Source organism: Pongo abelii, chromosome Y (assembly GCF_028885655.2).
Source record: "Pongo abelii isolate AG06213 chromosome Y, NHGRI_mPonAbe1-v2.0_pri, whole genome shotgun sequence".
NCBI lineage: Eukaryota > Metazoa > Chordata > Mammalia > Primates > Hominidae > Pongo > Pongo abelii.
The window spans coordinates 37,368,180-37,388,159 of NC_072009.2; the positions used below are offsets into that span (position 1 = coordinate 37,368,180).

The 19,980-nt window shown below is 42.1% G+C and overlaps 1 protein-coding gene across 1 annotated transcript; it reads left to right on the forward strand.

The window, feature by feature from the left end:
- Positions 1 to 2,663: 2,663 nt before the first annotated feature.
- LOC129053227 (adenylate kinase isoenzyme 6-like) lies at positions 2,664 to 16,969 on the forward strand. The gene is given in 2 exon segments (XM_054545358.1): positions 2,664 to 2,767; positions 16,423 to 16,969. Coding segments are annotated over 2 exon segments (651 nt in total).
- Positions 16,970 to 19,980: the final 3,011 nt, after the last annotated feature.

Genomic DNA, 19,980 nt, shown 5'->3' on the forward strand with positions numbered 1-19,980 from the left:
TTGACTGTTACACCAAAAGCATAGGCCACAAAATGAAAAACATAAATTGGACTTGATTAAAATGTGAATCTTTTCTGTTTTTTTGATATGAAAACACTCTGTTGTTCATGTATTTTGATACCAAAAAAAAAAAAAACTCACTTCTACTAAAATTTGGTACAAAAAGCATGAACAACAGAGTGAAAAGACAACCAGCAAATGGGAGAAAAGATTAGCAAATCATGTATCTGACTAGGTACATAAGGTGTAATATAATAAGCAGAAAATATAAAGAACTTCTAAGACTCAACAACAAAAAAAACAACAACAGTATTTATAAAAAGGAAGAGGACTTGAATCTATATTGTGTCAATAAGCCTACAGAAAAATGCTCAGCATCACCGGTCCTGAGGGACATGCACATCAGAACCACAATAAGGTACCACGTTACGTCTATTAGGGTGGCTATATAAAAACCAAAACAACAAAAATGAAAAAGATACTGGCTAGGATATGGGTGAAGTGGAACCCTGGTGCATGGCTAGTGAGAATGGTTTATCAACTGTGACCAATGGTTTATCAACTGTGATCAATAGTTTGGCAGTATATCAGAAAGTTCCATATAGAATTACTGTATGTTTCAGCAACAGGTGACCACTTCCATATGTTTCAACTACAGGTGTATCCAAAATAATTAAATGCAAGGACTTAATCTGCAACCTCTGCCTCTGGGGCTTAAGCGATTCTCATTCCTCAGTTTCCAGAATAGCTGGGACTACAAGGATGCACCACCATGCCCAGCTAATTTTTAAATTTTTAGTGGAGACAGGGTTTTTCCACGTTGCCCAGGCTGGCCTTGAACTCCTGAGCTTAAGTGATGTGCCCATCTCAGCCTCCCAAACTTTTGGGATTACAGGTGTGAGCCACCATGCCTGACCTCTGTTATTCAATTTAAGAACTTCATGCACAGATGTGTTTGGGTTTTTAAATTTTATTCACTCATGCACTGATACTTTCACACCTATTTTTATAGCGGTAACATTTACAGTACAAAATGTAAAAACAAATCCAGATATCTTCTAAGAGATAAACAGATAAAAAAAGTGGTATAGATACACAACAGAATATTATTTAGCCTAAACATGAATGCAATGCTGCTGGGCATGGTGGTTCATGCTTATAATCTCAGGACTTTGGGAGGCAAAGATGAGAGGATGTCTTGAGCCTGGGAATTTGAGACCAACCTGAGCAATATAGCAAAATTCCATCTCTACAAATAGTACAAAAGTTTGCTGGCCTTGGTGGGGTGTGCCTACAGTCCCAGCCACAGGGGAGGTCCATGTGAGTCAGAAGGATCGCTTGAGCCTGGGGAGATTGAGGCAGCAGTGAGTCATGATTGCATTGCTGTGCATTCCAGTCTGGGTGAAAAAAGAGATACCATCTCAAAAAAAAAAAAAAAATGCAATGCTGATACATGCTACTATATGGATGAAACTTGAAGACATTATACTACATAAAACAAGCCAAATACAAAAGGATAACGATTTAATGTCAAATTTTGTGTGTAGGGGAATGTCATATGAGGCTGTCCCATTCTGAGGAGGAGCAGATTGTTGGGTTGTTAGAATACTGATAGCTCACGTTTACAAACCAGGTCATGGTTGGCAAAGGAGGAAGGCAAAGGCAGCTGTGGTACTCATCCACCTGAATTGATTGTTCTGTGCCCTGGAGCTGTTATCTGGTGACTTCCAAGGCTGAAGGTCTGTGCAGACATAAGTCTATGCCTCATCTGGGGAGCAGAAGGTTGCATGGGGTATAAGGAGTATCACTGATGGCCAGAAATAGCTCTAAGTCTTCCAAATCTGGCTGCCAGTTACTGTCTTTGCAGAGCTCCACAAAGGAGACTGACAAAAAAGTTTTAATCCGGTCACACTCTGTTTCCTCTGGTGCAGGGCAGAAGCTTGCTGTTGCCAACAAGGGCCAGCACTGAAATGAGGTGAGTGGAAGAACAGAGGGTTCTCTAAACCAGCCCTTCTGATCAAAACTTCTGATCAAAACTGCAATACAAATCAGGTGAGAATAATTGAGCAATACAAGAAAAGAAACATTTCAATTGGAAAATAAATAAGCTTATTTCTACACATAGATGTTATAATTTTACATATATAATTAAAATCCTAAGTAATAATAAAACTGTTAACACTAATAATCAAATTCTGCCAAGTTGTAGAAAAGAGATCAATATATATACATTAATGGAATATAATTAAGGGTCAGGAAATATATCCATACATGTATAGAGATGGGGTTTCACTGTGTTACCCAGCATGGGCTAGATCTCCTGACCTCGTGATCCGCCTGCCTCATTCCCCCAAAGTGCTGGGATTACAGGCGTGAACCACGGCTCCTGGCTGGACTCCCTTTAATTTTTAATAAGACAGAATGGAGATCCCTGGGGCCGCAGCTCCTCCCACGCTCACTCGGAGTCGGTTTTTCTGCCTTTATGACCCACTGGGATCCCTGAACAATCTGGAGAGTATTCGGGGCTGTGGACGCACAGCAGAACTCCGCACAGGGAGAGGACAGGACTGCACGAGGTGGGATGTGGGGACCCCCGCTGCTTGCCCAGCCACCATCTTGCGGCCACAGGGGACTGACCGCCAAGCTGCACGGGAGACTCGGAGATGACTGTGGAGGAGCAGGTACTGCCGGTTTCACAGCCTGATCTCTTCTCTAGGGATGCCGAACCCCCGTACTCACCATTTCACAGCTTGCAGGATGTCCTCGTGTATTAGCTATGCATCACAGAGACTGTGAGCTATTAACAGAGACTGTGAGGAAGTCTCCTGGAGCTCCCAACGTCGAGAAGATTCCCAAGTTCCCTTACAAGAGAGAGAAAAAGTTCCTGCCAAACGCCGGAAGCCACGCCCTCCCTTCCTCTCCAACTGCGTGCCTGATTGGGCGGTTCTCACGTCACCTACACTGACTGGATAAAGTTCCAGGGCACACCCACTCCCGCCCCTACCCCCACGCTTTCCCCTACCCCCATTCCCCATCAGCCTCAGTGCTTTTTTTTTTTTTTTAATTAAAATCTGGGATACATGTGCAAAACGTGCAGGTTTGTTCCATAAGTTTACATGTGCCATAGTAGTTTGCTGCACCTATCTCAAACTCTTGACCTCAGATGGCCCACCCACCTCCGCCTCAGAAAGTGCTGGGATTGCAGGCATGAGCCACCGTGCCCCTCTACTGCACCTATCAATCCGCCATCTATGTTTTAAGCCCCACATGTTTTAGCTGTTTCTCCTAATGCTGTCCCTTTCCTTGACCATTCTCAGACAGGTCCCAGTGTGTGATGTTTCCCTCCTTGTGTCCATGTGTTTTCACTGTTCAACTTCTACTTATGAATGAGAACATGTGGTGTTGGATTTCCTGTTCCTGTGTTAGTTTGCTAAGGACGATGATTTCCAGTTTCATCTATGACCCAGCAAAGGACATGAACTCATCTTTTTATGGCTACAGAATATTCTATAGTGTATACGTGCCTAATTTTCTTTCTCCAGTCTATCATTGATGGGCATTTGGGTTGGTTCCAAGTCTTTGCTATTGTAAACAATCCTGCAATAAACATATGTGTGTATGTGTCTTTATAGTAGAACGATTTATAATGCTTTGAGTATATACCCAGTAATGGGATTGCTGGGTCAAATGATATTTCTTTTTCTAGATCTTTGAGAAATTGTCACAATGTCTTCCACAATGGTTGAACTAATTTACACTCCCACCAACAGTGTAAAAGCATATCTATTTCTCCACAGCCTCACCAGCATCTGCTGGTTCCTGACTTTTAAATAATTGCCATTCTAACTGGCGTGAGATGGTATCTCATTGTGGTTTTGATTTGAATTTCTCTAATGACCAGTGAAAATAAGGTTTATGTTTTTTTGGTCATGTAAATATCTTTTTTATTATTTATTTATTTATTTATTTATTTAGACGAAGTGTTGCTCTGTTACCCAGGCTGCAGTGCAGTGGTGGGATCTCAGCTCACTGCAATGTCCGCTTACCAGCTTCAAGCGGTTCTCCTGCCTCAGCCTCCTGAGAAGCTGGGATTACAGGGGCCCACCCAAACACCCAGCTAATTTTTTGTATTTCTAGTACAGACGAGGTTTCCCCAAGTTTGCCAGGCTGGTCTCATGATCCTCCTGCCTCAGCCTCCCAGAGTGCTGGGATTACAGGCCCGAGACACCTCACCCAGCCAAATGTCTTCTTTTGAGAAGAGTCTGTTAATATCCCTTGCCCACTTTCTCCTGGTATTGTTTGTTTGTTATTTTCTTGTGAATTTGTTTATGTTCCTTCTAGATTCTGGATATTCAACCTGTGTCAGATAGATAGACTGCAAAAATGTTCTCCCATTCTGTAGGCTGCCTGTTCACACTGATGACAGCTTCTTTGGCAGTGCAGAAGCTCTTTAGTTTAATTGGATCTAATTTGTCAATTTTTCTTTGTTACAATTGCTTTCAGTATTTTAGTCATGAAGTCTTTGTCCATGCCTATGTCCTGAATGGTATTGCCTAGGTTTTCTTCTAGGGTTTTTATGGGTTGGGTTTTTACATTTAAGACTTTAATCCAGCCAGGTGCAGTGGTTCACCCTTGTAATCTGAGCACTTTAGGAGGCTGAGGCAAGCGAATCACAAGGTCAGGAGTTCGAGACCAGCCTTGTCAACATGGTGCAACTCTGTTTCTACTAAAAATACAAAAATTTATCTAGATGTAGGTGTGGGTGCCTGTAATCTCAGCTACTAAGGAGGCTGAGGCAGGAGAATTGCTAGAAAGGTATTTCCCTTTCTATTTGAAAATGGAGGTTGCATTGAGCAGAGATCAATCCACTCTACTCCAGCCTGGACAATAAAGTGAGACTCCATCTCAAAAAAAAACCCACGAAACAAAAAAACTTTAATCCATCTTGAGTTAATCTTTGTATAAGATGTAAGAAAGGGGTCCAGTTTTGGTTTTCTGCATATTCCTAGCTGGTTTTTTCAGCGCCGTTTGTTAAATAGGAATTTTTTTCCCACTTTGTTTGTTTTGGTCAGGTTTATTAAAGATCAGATGGTTGTAGATGTATGGTGTTATTTCTGAGGTGTCTGTTCTGTTCCATTGGTCTATATATCTGTTTTGTACTAGTACCATGTTGTTTTGGCTGTTATAGCTTTGTAATATAGTTTGAAGTTGGGTAGCATGATGACTCAAGCTTTGTTATTTTTGCTTAGGATTGTCTTGGGTGAACAGGCAAACAGGCTCAAATAGTTGGAGTCACATGTCCAGAGTATCACAGCTAATTAAGAAGTGAGCTGAGACTTGAAATGCAATTGTTCTTCGCCTTCCTTGATCTGTTGCATAACACATCTTAGCAGCTATTTAAAGGTAGGAAGTAGAACATTTGGAGACTTTTTTCACAACTTTTTAAGCATTTTGATAAGGTAGTAAAGACCCTTGTCCCATCCCTGAGCCCCTCTCTTACCACACTGCACACCATTGCTGACCACATCGTGAGGTGGCCATTGGGAATCAGGTGGGAAGCAAGGGCTGGGAATAAATAAGCGAGAATTATATTGCCCAAATTTGCAAATCTAAGAAAGCCTCCTCAACCATTCTGTGTTAGGAGGTTATGCCACGGTAGTTGTGACCTGACTGTGCTGCATCACAGTTTGACTTCTGTTTTTGAGAATCACTGTATTACTCTTATTAATGGGGGTAATTCTCTTTTTTTTCCTTTATTATTATTATACTTTAGACTCTATGGTACATGTGCGCAATGTGCAAGTAAGTTACATATGTATACATGTGCTATGCTGGTGCGCTGCACCCACCAACTCGTCGAGGGGATAATTCTCTTTCTACTTGAAAATGACCAACTGTCCTCTGCAGGTTCTCTGATTTGACTTGCTAGTTTAGATTCTGAAGGCAGTGGTGAGAAAATATTTGGGCCACATTTAGAATACCTCAGTCTCAGCTGGAGAATATACATAAATTTCTTAATACTATCTAACTGTTTTCTCAATAATCATTATATTTAACTCTGATAGCTTGGAGAGCAGGGCTGCACACAGATGACACAATCTTCAAAGTTTAATTTTGTTGTAAGTATTTTTTTGTTTCATTTTGCTTTGTTTTTGGATATAAGGTCTTGCTCTGGTGCCCAGGCTGGAGAGCAGTGGTGCGATCATAACTCATAATTTGGATGTAACGGTTTTTAAAAAATATATTTTTGGCTGAGTTTGGTAGCTTACAGCAGCAATCTAAAAACTTTGGGAGTTGAATGTGGGATGATTGCTTGATCCCGGAAGTTCAAGACCATTCTGGGCAACATAAGTATGCTCAGTCTCTAGAAAAAGATTTACAAATTGTCTGGGTGTAGCGTTGCTTGCCTGCAGTCCTAGCTACTTGAGAGGCTGAGGTGGAAGCATCACTTGAGCTGAAGAGTTTGAGGCTACAGTGTCCCATGATTCAGCCACTGCACTGCAGCCTGGGTGACCGAGTGAGACCTGTATTTGTATGTATGTGTGTGTGTATATATATAAAAATATGTATGTTAAAAAATTCAAGCATGGGAGATAAATGAAAGCCCACAGTGGGGGATGTGGAGAAAGGCTAGTATGGCTCTTGCAACTCAGTGAGACTTGGTTTTCCATCTTGAAGAAGTGCCCATCCACACTGACACCATAGCCTAGCACAAGTCAGTTCTCACACTACGCCTGCTGGGATACCACTATGTACCCTTTTTTAAAAAAGAAAATCTTTCACCTAAGAGAAAGAGAGTAGAAGAGGAGGGTTTCACATTCATAGCCTTCTTTTTTTTTTTTAATGAAACAACAGCCACTTGTCATAGGAGTTGTCAAAAGGTGACCGACAGTAATACACTTAAGGAATCAACCAAAGAAAATAGGCCTCTCAGGTGAGGAGAAGGCAGAATGGTAACTAAACCCAATCCATTCTCAGATTTGCATGGGGAAGACATCTCAAGAACAGGTGTTAGCCGTGTGAACTGTGTTCACAGGACAAGGCCAGGCGAAAGGAATTTCTAAGACATAGAGCACTCTCTAAACACTTCAAAAGACATTCACTTATACACGTGGCTGATGACATGCTTGCTCTGAGGAGGGACTGCTGAGGAACAGCCACCAGCTGTAAAAGCTGTAAACTCTTCCTCTCATAGGGTCATGCCACCCCCACACACACCCCCTCCCCCCCGAGCACCATAGGCTCCAGTCATCAGATGCACCTGAGGGACTGCCTTCCTCCCATCTCATTAGCTCTCCAAGAGTGTACAGATCACTCTAAAACCTACTCTAGGATGGCCAGTTGTAGATTCTCCTCCATTCTCCCAGCACAGTGTGACTCCTGAAGAGTGCTGCCCAATCCTCTTACCTCAACTCATGTGTCAAGGGCCTGTGCTTGGGCAGTTAGATGTCCAGTGACCTAACAGGCTCAGCATGCCCAGGGCCTAGCCCCACAGCCTGGCACCTCTCCCTCACCTAGCCTTCCTGCTGGCCTTTTCTCTTCTGTCACCAATGTCAGGTGAGGTTCCCCAGAGCCACACTCATGAGCCTGGTAAGTGACAGTTGGGTAAACTCCAACTAAGTGCCTGTTACTCCACCCTCTTATCTCCCACATAAATGACATTATAAGCATAATTTTACATTTGATTAAATTTATACATATTCTTCTTTTCATAACATTTCTGACAACAGCCCTCACAACCAAATGAGTCTGGGTTGCAGAAAACATGAGTGAGGCTGCTGCAGCAGGTTTCACTTACCTTATTCCAATGTGAAATGAAAATGTGATGGTTTAAAGACAAGAAAAATTTATTTATCAAGTGTGGGGTTGCTGCACTTGCTAGTTCATGCTCACTTCCTTTGAAATAAGGTATCTGGACAGAGCATATTCATAAGTAACTCTATGCAAAACCCCAGACAGAAACAACTCCTTCAGGCTCACAGGGCATCAACCTCTCCCTTCATGTTGGGCTCTGACAGCAGGAAAGATAAGGAGCACAGACAGGGGTGACAGGGAGCAGCCTCGGGCCTTAGGGATCCCCAAACTTGCCAGAGCTGGTCTCTGTAGATGGGGCTGTGTGGCAAGGATCAGGTAGGGAGCTGGGCTCCACAGAGAGGTGACAACCACTCCTGTATCTCTAAATTTCCACCAGGATACATGATCCAGCCCTGCTTTCCCCTGGGCCCTTCACCCACCCACCCTCACTGTGTGTTAGGTGGCTCAGGTCAAAATGGGAGAATAATACATTCAGACAGTAGCTTCTGGGTATTCCCATCTGATATACAAATAGTAAGGAGACAAGTCAGGGCCTGTGGTGGTGCCTCTTGATATGTCTGAGGGCAGGCAGGCCAGGGTTGGGCAAGTAGATGTCTCCATGTCCACCACTGCTGACTCCCTCCCTATCACTCAGAGTTACAACCAGACCAGGCCTATCATGATTAAAAAAACCACTGCAACCCTCATCCTGTCACAAAACTAATGTGCACCCAGTGCCACCCCTACACAGATCTCTGGCTTCCTATTCCAGGACACAGAAAAGCCTCTTATCTTTTCTATTTAAAATCCAGATTTTAAGCGAGATTGAGCTTGGGGATAATGGCAGCAAAAGCAGCAGCCAGATGTATTCACTCTAGGTGTATACACTCATGGCTTGGGCATGTTCCACAGTTGTTGGAGGATGAGGCCTTGGAGGCACCTGTTTGCCAGCTGCTAACTGATATCCACACACTCCATTCATGTGTCTTCATTTAGACCTCTGCATCAAATATTCCTTGCGCCATTGCCAACACATCTTTTGGGAGATGTCGTTAATTGCAGAACCAGCCCCCACTTGTTCTAGAGGCATTCAGGAGCTATCTGGTCAGCTCCTAATCCCCCAGGACATAGGTGCTGTCCTCTTGCCAGTGCTCACATCCAGCAGTACTATCTCAGGATTTTTTTCAAACACAAGCAGTGTGAGGTAGCAGGCATGGCATGACAGGCTCAGGACCATGGGCAGCTGATTCCTGGAGAAACAGCACAGGGCAGATGCATCTGTGGGTGGTGCCATAACAAGTGAAGAGAGCCACAGCTCCTGCCCCACACAGCCCCAGCCTAGATGACATTCAAATCTTCCCAGATGATATTGGGTTGCCTGATGCCCATCACTCACCTGTTAATTATCACTGCCTTTTGTTGGTTACTCAGGAGAGGGGGTGCGGGGTGTAGATCCAGGGTGGGCACCGCCTCACAGCCAGAATCCACCTGATGGCAGACAAGCAAGCAAGCCCTGGCAGTTCTGCTCCAGACACTTGGCCTCATCACCTCTGGCTGCACTTTCTGTGTATACTTTGCACAAAGGTAGCAAAAAGAGGTCAACAGTAGCTGTTGTGTCATGAAAGTCTATGCCACCTTAAGATCTTCTAAAATTTTGTTGTCTGAAGCCATCTTTCTTCTAATAAAATGTTTACAAATACACAAATACAAGCCTGAAACTAGTATAAATGAAATATTAGGATATTTTAAACCCATAAATAAATAGACAACATGAAAACAGTCACTGTTTGGTTGCAAAGCACACCCTCAGGAAGCAATGCTCAGATGAGCAGGCAGGCCCCAGATCCCCCATCCCATGTTGCTCTGTCCCACTTTGCAAAGCTTCTCCATTGGCCGGTACCCACTGCTTTCTGGTGAGATGTCCAAGGTGAAGTGAGTGCTGAAGGCTGTACAGCTGATGGAGCTGACTGCCTTGCACACATTGAAAATCACCCCCTGGCTCTAAAGGTCAGCTGTGGTGACACCTCTTGATGGGAGGTAGTGCCAAGCCACCATCAGTGTGCCTGGGCTGCCCTGATCTATACACCCTAGCTCCTTGCTGGGATGTCTGTCTGCTTCTTTCAGGGCCTGGGTCATGAGTCACCTCTGGCAAGGACCAGATTACTGGACAGGCTGGGCACTCTCCCCCAGCATCCTCAGCAGCCCTGCCTATGCTGTCACCTGTGCTGATGATCTCCAAGGTAAGATTAGGGGAATTTTTTCAAGGCAACTCTTTCCCCCTAATTTCTCTATCTTAATAACAGCACTGATAACTTTTAAGCCCTAGTAAGCTGAACCTGTAAGACAAATGAGCTCCTGCCTTAGAAGGGCCAAGGTTGGGCAGTGTGTGCCCAGGTGAGAGCCCATTGGTTGTTACTGAAGGGGGAGAGCTGGATGGACCTGGCCTCTTAGCCTAGTGAAATGTAGGGCCTTCTCCTTCCAGAGAATCAAAGTCTCCAAGGCCAGAAAGAGATGCTTGGGTGGTCTTCCAAGAAGCAGAAAGCTAGAAGGCCTTGCAGGGAACCCCAGACAGCCTTCGGGGTGACTGAGAGGGCTGATTCATTCCTACTTTCCTTGGTTTCATTCTGTCAGCAAGAAAACCTGCCTGCAGATGGTAGGTGGGACTGAGGCTGCCAGTCAGTCACTAGGGTCTGTAGGCACTTTGACTGTGGTTCTTTTTTGAAGCAGCCACTCAGGCTAGTTCTTGCAGAGCAGTTCCCTCATTGTCTGCAGCTCCTTGTTTCAGTCCTGGGACCATAAAGGGACAAAGGAGGGCGGCAAAGGCTCAGCCTGTGCCCCACAATGTGCTCTGAGAAGTCTCTCTTCTCTTTCTTTCTTTTTTTTTTCCAAATGGAGGAGAAGTCTCTTTTGTTACCTGCCTATGGACAACCTCAAACTTCCAAATGAACAGACCCAGCATGGAGCCTCCAGGAAAGTGCACAGAATTCTGTCTAGTACACAGGAGGAAGGGGGTACTAGACACTGAGGGCAGGATCAGTCTGCATGACCCTGTTCAGGAATGTTCTCCTCATAGTACAGCCTCAAGGTGTAGGCATTCTCTGTGTGCATGCGGTCCATGGCAGCCTCTGCCTGGGGAGCCATCCAGCTGCACACATGCAATGGAGCAGTGATCTGGGTGAGTGTGTGGTTCTGGAACTCGTGACAATCAGGGGAGAGGGAGATACACAGCCCACTGAGCCCAGAACACTGCCATAAGCTACTTCTCTGAGACTTCCATCTGCTGTAGGATCTTCTTGCCCCGATAATCTGTACCGAGGTCAGATAGAAGCAAATGGCCACCACTCTCAGGGATGCCCCCTGTCATACTGACAGCTCCCTAGAGGGAACTCAAGCAGTGGGGGTAGATTGTTTGGGCAGAAACTCTGGAGTTTTGGCTGGCTGGTTCATCCCATAAGCCCCTGTAATTTGACACATGTCAGGAGGAGATGAAACAGTGACATTACATTTTATTTTATTTTATTTTATATTTTATTTTATATTTTACTCTTTTATTTTGTCTATTCTATTCTATTCTATTCTATTCTATTCTATTCTATTCTATTCTATTCTATTCTGTTCTGTTCTGTTCTGTTCTGTTCTGTTCTGTTCTACTCTATTCTATTCTATTCTATTCTATTCTATTCTATTCTATTCTATTCTATTCTATTCTATTCTATTCTTTGAGAAGAATCCTCACTGTGTCACCCAGACTGGAGTGAATCAACATGATTTCAACTCACTGCAACCTTCATCCCCCGGGTTCAAGAAATTCTTCTGCCTCAGCCTCCGAGCAGCTGGGACTACAGGCATGCATCACCAAGCCCAGCTAATTTTTGCATTCTTAGTAGAGATGGAGTTTCATTGTATTGGCCAGGCTGATATTAAACTCCTGAACTTGTGATCTGCCAACCTTGGCCTTCCAAAGTTTTGGGATTACAGGCATGAGACACCATGCCCGGCAGCCTTACCTTTTCTTTCTTGGCATGACAAAGTGTTTTATGGAGTTCAGGCAGTGGTACTTGAGCAGCTCCAGTGGGTAATGGCTTAGGAAGCAAGGGCTAGTGGGCTTGGGGTTGAGCAATTGGCTGTAGGCCTACAAGGAGGAAGTGGGCACTGAGCAAGTGCCCTGGTTGTCTGTCCACAGACCCAGAAAAAATGACATCCCAGGAGTTTGTGGGGAGCTGGCAGAGACTTACTGGACCCAGTAAAAGCCCCATGTGGATGCAGTGATGGGGCCCTTCTTGTACTAGTCTGTAATTACAAAGAGGTACATGAAATCCCCTTGCATCTTGCAGTTTCCAGGAAGTGGGTTCCAGATGCTCATGCTAATCACTTTTAGGCACTGGAAATGCTTCAAGAATGGTCAAGTAGAAATAAGCCCTTCATCTCACCTAGGACCCTCTTCTTTGCTCCCTTTGGGAGTTCCACCTTCCAGTCTTGGCTCTGGAGACACCATGGTCCCTCCTGGGTCACTGGCAAGATGTACTCAGGAGGCACACAGTCAGTGAGGCTCATCTCCAAGCCATCCTTTCACTTCCTACTCTTTGAGGGACTCAAGGCTGGTGGTAGCACAGGGCCACCCAAGGCCAGCTGTCTCCACCTAAATTTGACCCTGGTTTGAGTGCCTCTAGGCCAGACCCCTCCAGGTGGGAAAACCTGGTCCTCAGCCTCTGGCCTCCATGCTCCCCTTCCGTCTTTTCAATCCTGGCCCCAATGTCTCCCCCACCTCTCAGGTCATTGGAGAAGATACTCGGGAAAAACAAGCAGTTTAGTCAGCCCTGCTGAAGTTGGCAGATGGGTCCAGGCTCTTAAGATGCTCTTGGGAGTGGCTTATGTGAAAGCAGGCCTTGAATAGTGTGTGGAGCTCTTTCAGGGAGAGGGATGTAGGATGTTACCAGGGCCCTGTACCCTAAAACATCGCATCTAGCACAGATAGTTTGCAAGATGCTTTCTTGGGTGATTTTAATTTTCAACTTTAGGCTTCCATTTTCAAATTCCATAACGAACATATTAGTTGGGGTTCTAATTTCAACACACACACACACACACACTCTCACACAAACACACTCTCCTGTCTGCTGGTGGGCAGAGATCCTTTCTTATGAAGAATCTTCTGCCAAATCCCTCTGAATCACATGTGGGTCTTGAGGAGCAGACAAGGCTAACTGCTTTTTGTCCACTAGTGTCTTGGGTAGGTGGAGTATTTAGAGCTGCCTTTTTGGGCAGCCCTAATGCAGGGGTGTGCTGAGGACTCCCCAGGGCCTCCAACTTCAGGACTATCTTCCAGTGTGTGTTTCACTGAATTTTAATGGTGGCTGTTTTGGGAAAGAAGAAAGGTTCTGTGATCAACTATGGGCACCATTGAGCTACAAATCTTTTCCACAATTCCTCTTAGTAAGCAGGTAAACCCTGGGAACATGAGTGGCTTTTCCCCAGGGAATATGAGTACATGAGAGATTTTGCTTTACAACCAGGTGAATCTCACCACAGCAATTGGTGGTGTACTGGGCAGATTTCTTCACTCAAATACTGTGAATCTTTTTAAGTTTTTTTTTTTTTTTCCCCACAGGACAACATTTATCTTTACAGAATTTGATTGGGCTGATATCAAGCCTGGCTTGGTACTGCCGGATTTTTTTAGAATCACAACTCTGCTCTTTAACTTGTGGGCTATCAAGTTATAAGGTGTTGGTGTGACAGGCTGAGAAGGAGGTCTGTGCTCCAACCCTACATTCACATGCTTATCTGTGACACAAGACATCCAAGGATTGGGGAAGTGCTGCCTGGCCCTTCTTTTGGGGTCCCTCCTCTGGGCAGTCTACCCAACTTCCAATCCAGCCTTCCCTCACACACAGCCCCAAGACCTCCTGCAGCTCCTCACTGTTTTGCAGCCCTGGGAAGTGTTTTGGCATGTTGCTGTTCAGGTGCAGTGAGAAGCAGGTGCAGTGACACATTTCTTCATGGACCATAAGCACTGGCTAAATCTCCTGCAACGTCTCCCCAAGGCACACCTGCAGGAAGATGGCCCCAACAACTCTGATAAGAAACCGCATGTCTGGAAGCAAGGACTTGCGATTTCCCCAGCCCAAAGCCCTGAGCATCTTTCCCAAAATTCTCAGTTTTCCACTTTTTGAATATTTAATTCTTTTTAGAATCCCAGGCCCTCTCTATACATGCCATGCCTATCTACACCTGTCTGTCTGTGCAGAACAGAGCCTGGCCACACTGACTATTCTTCCAGACCAAGAAAAATCCCTATGCAGAATAGAGGGTGATGGAAAAACTAAGGGAGACAAAATGGCAGCTTTATCTCATCCCTTGCCCAGTGCTAAGGTCCCCAGGGCAAACAGCTTTTGCCTTCAACTTCAAGCTAACAGCATACAAAATATATTGATTTTTACTTCCACCACTCTCTTACTAATGTTACAAATTATATCGCTATATATTGTGTGTATTTTCGCAGAGATTTAAGAATTTTATACACCATTATTATTACAACAGCAAATTTTATATCAGTGTATATATTTATATTTAACAGAGAGCTTTACATTTTCTTATGGCTTTATGATGCTGTCCAGCATCATTTAATGTTTCAACATAATTGGCTATCCTAAGCATTTTTTTCTAGGGTTATTCTAGTAGTAAGCAACCTTAGATTTTTTATTTTAAACTTAAAAACGTTTTATTTTTTCTAATTTTTGAAGTACAGTGTTTTCCAGATCAATTATTCTTGGTTACTAGTATTTTTTGTTTCATCACAGAAACGTGTAAGGTTCTCAGCATCCCCTCTTTTTCTCCCAAATAACATTTATGTCATTTTCTTCCTATATTCTTTTTATAAGACTCTTTCTCTGAATATATTGGTTTACTTGATGATGTCCAGTAAGTCTCATATTTCACACTCATTTTTTTCCGAAAACTAGTTTCCAGGCCTAAATATTTGTGAATAATATATGTTTAATTTTCTGATTCTTTTTTTGCTCCATTTTTTGCTATTGTGTCTCTGTAGTGAATTTGTAAATGCCAGTTATTGGATCCTTCAATGCCACAATTTCTGTTGGGTTTTTAGAAAAAGGTTTCATCTCTTTGTTGATATCACATTTTGGTCATTTATTATTTTTAAATATTATTCAATTGTTTATTTTTGTTTTATTTTTGTTCACTAAGAACTTTTAATTGTTTTTAATTCTTTATCAGATATGCAAAAATCTTCATTTCTTAAGAGTCAACTTTTGGATATTTATTCTGTTTCTTCCAGTGAAGTGTATTTCCCACCTTCTTCATATGAATTGTAATTTTTTATAAGATCTGGAAAATTATACAATGTACATCAAATCTAGCATTTAAAGCCTGCCATGGCTGGGCACAGTAGCTCATCCTGTTATCCCAGGACTTTGGGGTCCAAGACGTGCAGATACTTGAGGCCAGAATTTTGAGACCAGCCTGGCTAACATAGCAAAACCCGTCTCTACCGAAAATACAAAAAAATTAGCTGGGCATTGTGGTGTGCACCTCTCATCCCAGCCATTAAGGAGACTGAGACAAGAGAATCGCTTGAACCCAGGAGACGGAGGTTGTAGTGAGCTGAGATTGCTCCACTGTGCTCCAGCCTGGGCTACATAGCAAAACTCTTTCTCAAAAAAAAAAAAAAAACAACAAAAAAACCTGATTTGTAAAGGGTGATATTGACAGCAATCAGCCAGGCTATAGATTCTGGGCACTTCACAGATGCATTCTCGGTATATCTTCTATAAATCTGGGTGTAGTTCTCAGTTAAAGATAATTTGTTTCATTGTTTTTAGATTGATTACCTATTTTCTTCCCCAGTTGACTGTCTGTGGTATTGCAGCCTCTCTAGTGCTGCAGTTTTCTTTCTTCTCATCAGACACAACTGTTATCTGTATGACTCCATCATGTCCTTCAACACTCCATGTCTATTCATTAGGCAATCTCTTGAAAGGAAAAACATTTCAACACATACACTACAGCTTTAATTCTTTCCTGATGAAGATGCTGGGAGTTTGGCATTTTCTGGTGAGCCCAATTACTATTGTGGGGAAGAAAAAAAAACTCTGGTGGATAGTCTGTAGCAAAGAAAAAATTCCTGCATTGTGAAAAGAGAGGAGGCAACAGCCATATACAAAGCGAGGTGAAAAAAAATGAGCATGTAAACCATGGGAGAGGTCCAAAGGTCACAGAGAAAGCCAGAGTTTAAATATGGTTTGGTCATCTCTGTTCTAATGGAAATTGTTTTAGAAAAGCCTAATTTTATTTTTCTTGCTGTCACAGAGAAACATGTTCCTGTCCCATGCTTACTATGCTTTTCAATCTTCTATGGCTTCCTTTCTCCCTCCCAGAATCTTCCAGTGCATTCACACTGAAAACCAAAGTCCTCCCAGAATCTGTAAGAACCTACATGATCTGACTAGTTTTCATTAGTTTTGGGAATCTGGGGAAATCTGCACACATTTCTGGAGACCTCTATGTTATGTAATTTTTAAATAAATATGTGGTTTCTCAAGTCAAAGATCTGTGAAGGGTGTTGTGGAGGTATTGAGAGGCATTGGGATTTCGTTTGGAAATTCCAAGAACAATAGTGCAAAGGACATGTGAGCAAGGCACTCAGAGCCATCGCGGCAAGCCGTCATTGCTTCTCAGCATCCTGCTCACCAGTACCCCATGGGTTGGAAGAACCATACTAGGCAAAGAACTTGCATCAATATCAGGACTGAAATACATTGATGTGGGTGATTTATCTTGATAGGAGCAATTGTATGATGGCTATGATGAAGAGTATGATTGTCACATTTTAGATGAAAACAGAGTAGTTGATGAGTTAGATAACCAAATGAGAGAAGGTGGAGTTATTGTTGATTACCACTGTTTTGATTTCTTCCCTAAATGCTGGTTTCATGTAGTTTTTGTGCTGAGGACAGATACCAATGTATTGTATGAAAGACTTGAAACAAGGGGTTATAATGAGAAGACTCTAACAGACAATATTCAGTGTGAGATTATTCAAGTCCTTTATGAAGAAGCCACAACATCCCACAAGGAAGAAATCGTGCATCAGTTGCCCAGCAATATACCAGAAGAGCCAGAAAATAATGTAGATCAGATTGGCTGGGTGCAGTAGCTAAAGCCTGTAATCCTGGCACTTTGGGAGCCCAAGGTGGGTGGATCACCAGGTCAAGAGATCAAGACTATCCTGGCTGACACGGTGTAACTCCATCTCTAGTAGAAATACAAAAAAAAAAAAAAAAAAAAATTAACCGGGGCACGGTGGTGGGTGCCTGTAGTCCTAGCTTCTCAGGAGGCTGAAGCAGGAGAATGGCATGAACCAGGGATGCGTAGCTTGCAGTGAGCTGAGATCGCGCCATTGCAATCCAGCCTGGGCAACTGAGTGAGACTCCATCTCAGAAGAAATAAAAATAAATAAATAAATAAATAATTAAGAAAATAATCTAGATCAGATCTAGAAATGGATTAACAGTGGTCAAATATCATAATTCTTGACTTATAAGGCCAGCTACTTTATAATGATTCTTGTTGATATTACTCTGCCGACATCATAGAAATTGTTCAAGTATCAGTAACACTTTATTCAACTCATGTGCAGGACTAGCAGGTGGATAGTATAGAGGTTTATGCCTGTGTTTGTTTTTCTCCATGAGAAACCCAAACAGCTGAAATACAATGAATATAGTATTATTAAGGATTGAGACAAAAACTGTACTTTTAAAACATATCACTAAGGAATAAATAAATCTGACAAAATGGGTGGATATGTTAAGTTTATTACAGAAAAAATGCAGATGATCTCTTAAAATAAAACCAAAGACTAAAGAGAAAGCATCAGAGTATTCCTTTTTTCTTTCCATAAATTAAAAAATAATGGAAGTGTAGTACTCTATACAAAATTTAAAAGGTACAAAAGAGCAAGTTGAAAAGTTAGGTCTCCCTTCCAGACCACAATATCCACAGGCACTCCAGGATCCTTCGCTTTAGGAAATAATGTTACTGGTTTCCCATATGTCTTTTGAGAGGTTTTATGCCAGGACAGTGTATATATATATATGTGTATAATTTTTTTAAGAATATAGTAGTACATGGCACACACTATTCTGTACCTCTCATTTTTTAATTAATATATTTGTAGATTATATCATATCACTACAGAACTCCCTGTTCTCTTTTATTTTTAGCTGAGATATACATATCATACAATAAAATTTACAATTTTGAAGTGATTCAGAACTGGATATGGTGGCTTATGCCCGTAATCCCAGCAGCTGGGGAGGCTGAGGTGGAGAATTGCTTGAGGCAGGAGTTCAAGAACAGCCTAGGCAACATAGTGAGACTTTAGACTCTAAAAACAAATGAAATATACAATCCATTGATTTTTAGCTTACTAGCAAGGTTATGACTGTCACCACAGTGGGGGAGGCAGTGATGATAAAGGAAAATCCTATATGCTTTAGCAGTCACTCTCAATTCTTTCCTACTCATCCCTTTGCAGTTACTAGTCTGCTTTCTGTCTCTATGGATTTGCATATTCTGGATATTTCATATAAATGGGATTATACAATAAAAAATGAAATTTCAGGAACACTAGAGAGAGATGACACGTTTCTGCTTTATAATTTCACATCCTATGAAGGTTTAAAACATAATTCTACAAAAAAGTTGATGGAAAATCTTTATGTGCAAAAGTATCTTGTTAAATATAAGAAAATTATTTTATGGAGAATTATTTTTTCTTATCAGGACCTAATCTTAAAAATTTAAACTCTACATGCCATTAGTATCTACTGTAATGTAATATGGTTTATTGTATGTATTCATTTTATGGATTCCTTACAAAAACTTTTCCCATTGGGGAAATTAGAACATTGCTCTACATACATTGAATTTCCAATTATTATCTTATTTCTCACTTATTATTTTGTGATTCTGTCTTCTTTAACATTAAGATTATAGTCACTGTGTTGTCACTTTCTGAATTGTCATATGTCTGTAATTTGTCTGTAATCTTAGTTTCCGTTCTACAATAGCATGCTCAAGGCCTGGCATGGTGGCTCATGCATTTAATCCCAGCATTTTGAGAGGCAGAGGTGGGCAAATCATGAGGCCAAAATTTGAGACCAGCCTGGCCAACATAGTGAAACCCCAACTCTACTAAAAGTACAAAAATTAGCCAGGTGTGGTGGCATGCACCTTTAATCATAGTTACTTGGGAGGCTGAGGAAAGAGAATCACTTGAAACTGGGAGGTGGAGTTTGCAATGAGCCAAGATCCTTCCATTGCACACCAGCCTGGGCAGCAGTGAGTCTCTGCCTCAAAAAATGAATACATAAATAAAACAATGAAACATTCTCAAATATATATATTGTATATAATTATGTAACTTATTAAAATATTTGTCTTGTAAGTTTCATTGACATTAGGCACAATGTTATTACTAGCATTTTCTTCCAGTTTCCTCAACTTTTACCTGAATAAGAGCAAAACTTATTCCCAATTTTATTTTATATATCAATTCTTTATACTGTATTTAAAATATATATAATTATTATATCTAGAAATGTAAGACTTTTCTTCTAAAGGCTAGATTACAGCCTTATTATTTTGTAAGAAAAGCAGCAAAGGGCCGGGCATGGTGGCTTATACCTGTAATCCCAGCACTTTGGGAGGCCAAGCCAGGCGGATCACCTGAGGTCAGAAGTTTGAGACAAGCAGCCTGACCAACATGGAGAAACCCCATCTGTACTAGAAATACAAAATTAGCTGAGTGTGGTGGCACATGTCTGTAATTCCAGCTGCTCAGGAGGCTGAGGCAGGAGAGTAGCTTGAACCTGGGAGGTGGAGGTTGTGGCGAGATGAGATCATTGCCCTCCAGCCTGGGAAACTAGAGTAAAACTCTATCTCAAAAAAAAAAAAGGGAAAACAAAGCAGCAACAAATCAATGTATCAGTAGCATAATTTAAAAGTTTCTTTAGTATTACTTAAATGCTTTTTTTAAAACTTTCTCATCAAAGCTCCTTATAAATAATTATGATGGGTTTTCTTTGAAATGTTGTTGCCTTAACTGTATGAAACAATTCAAAATTAATGCTTTTAATGGATGCACAGTTAGAGTTGAAAATT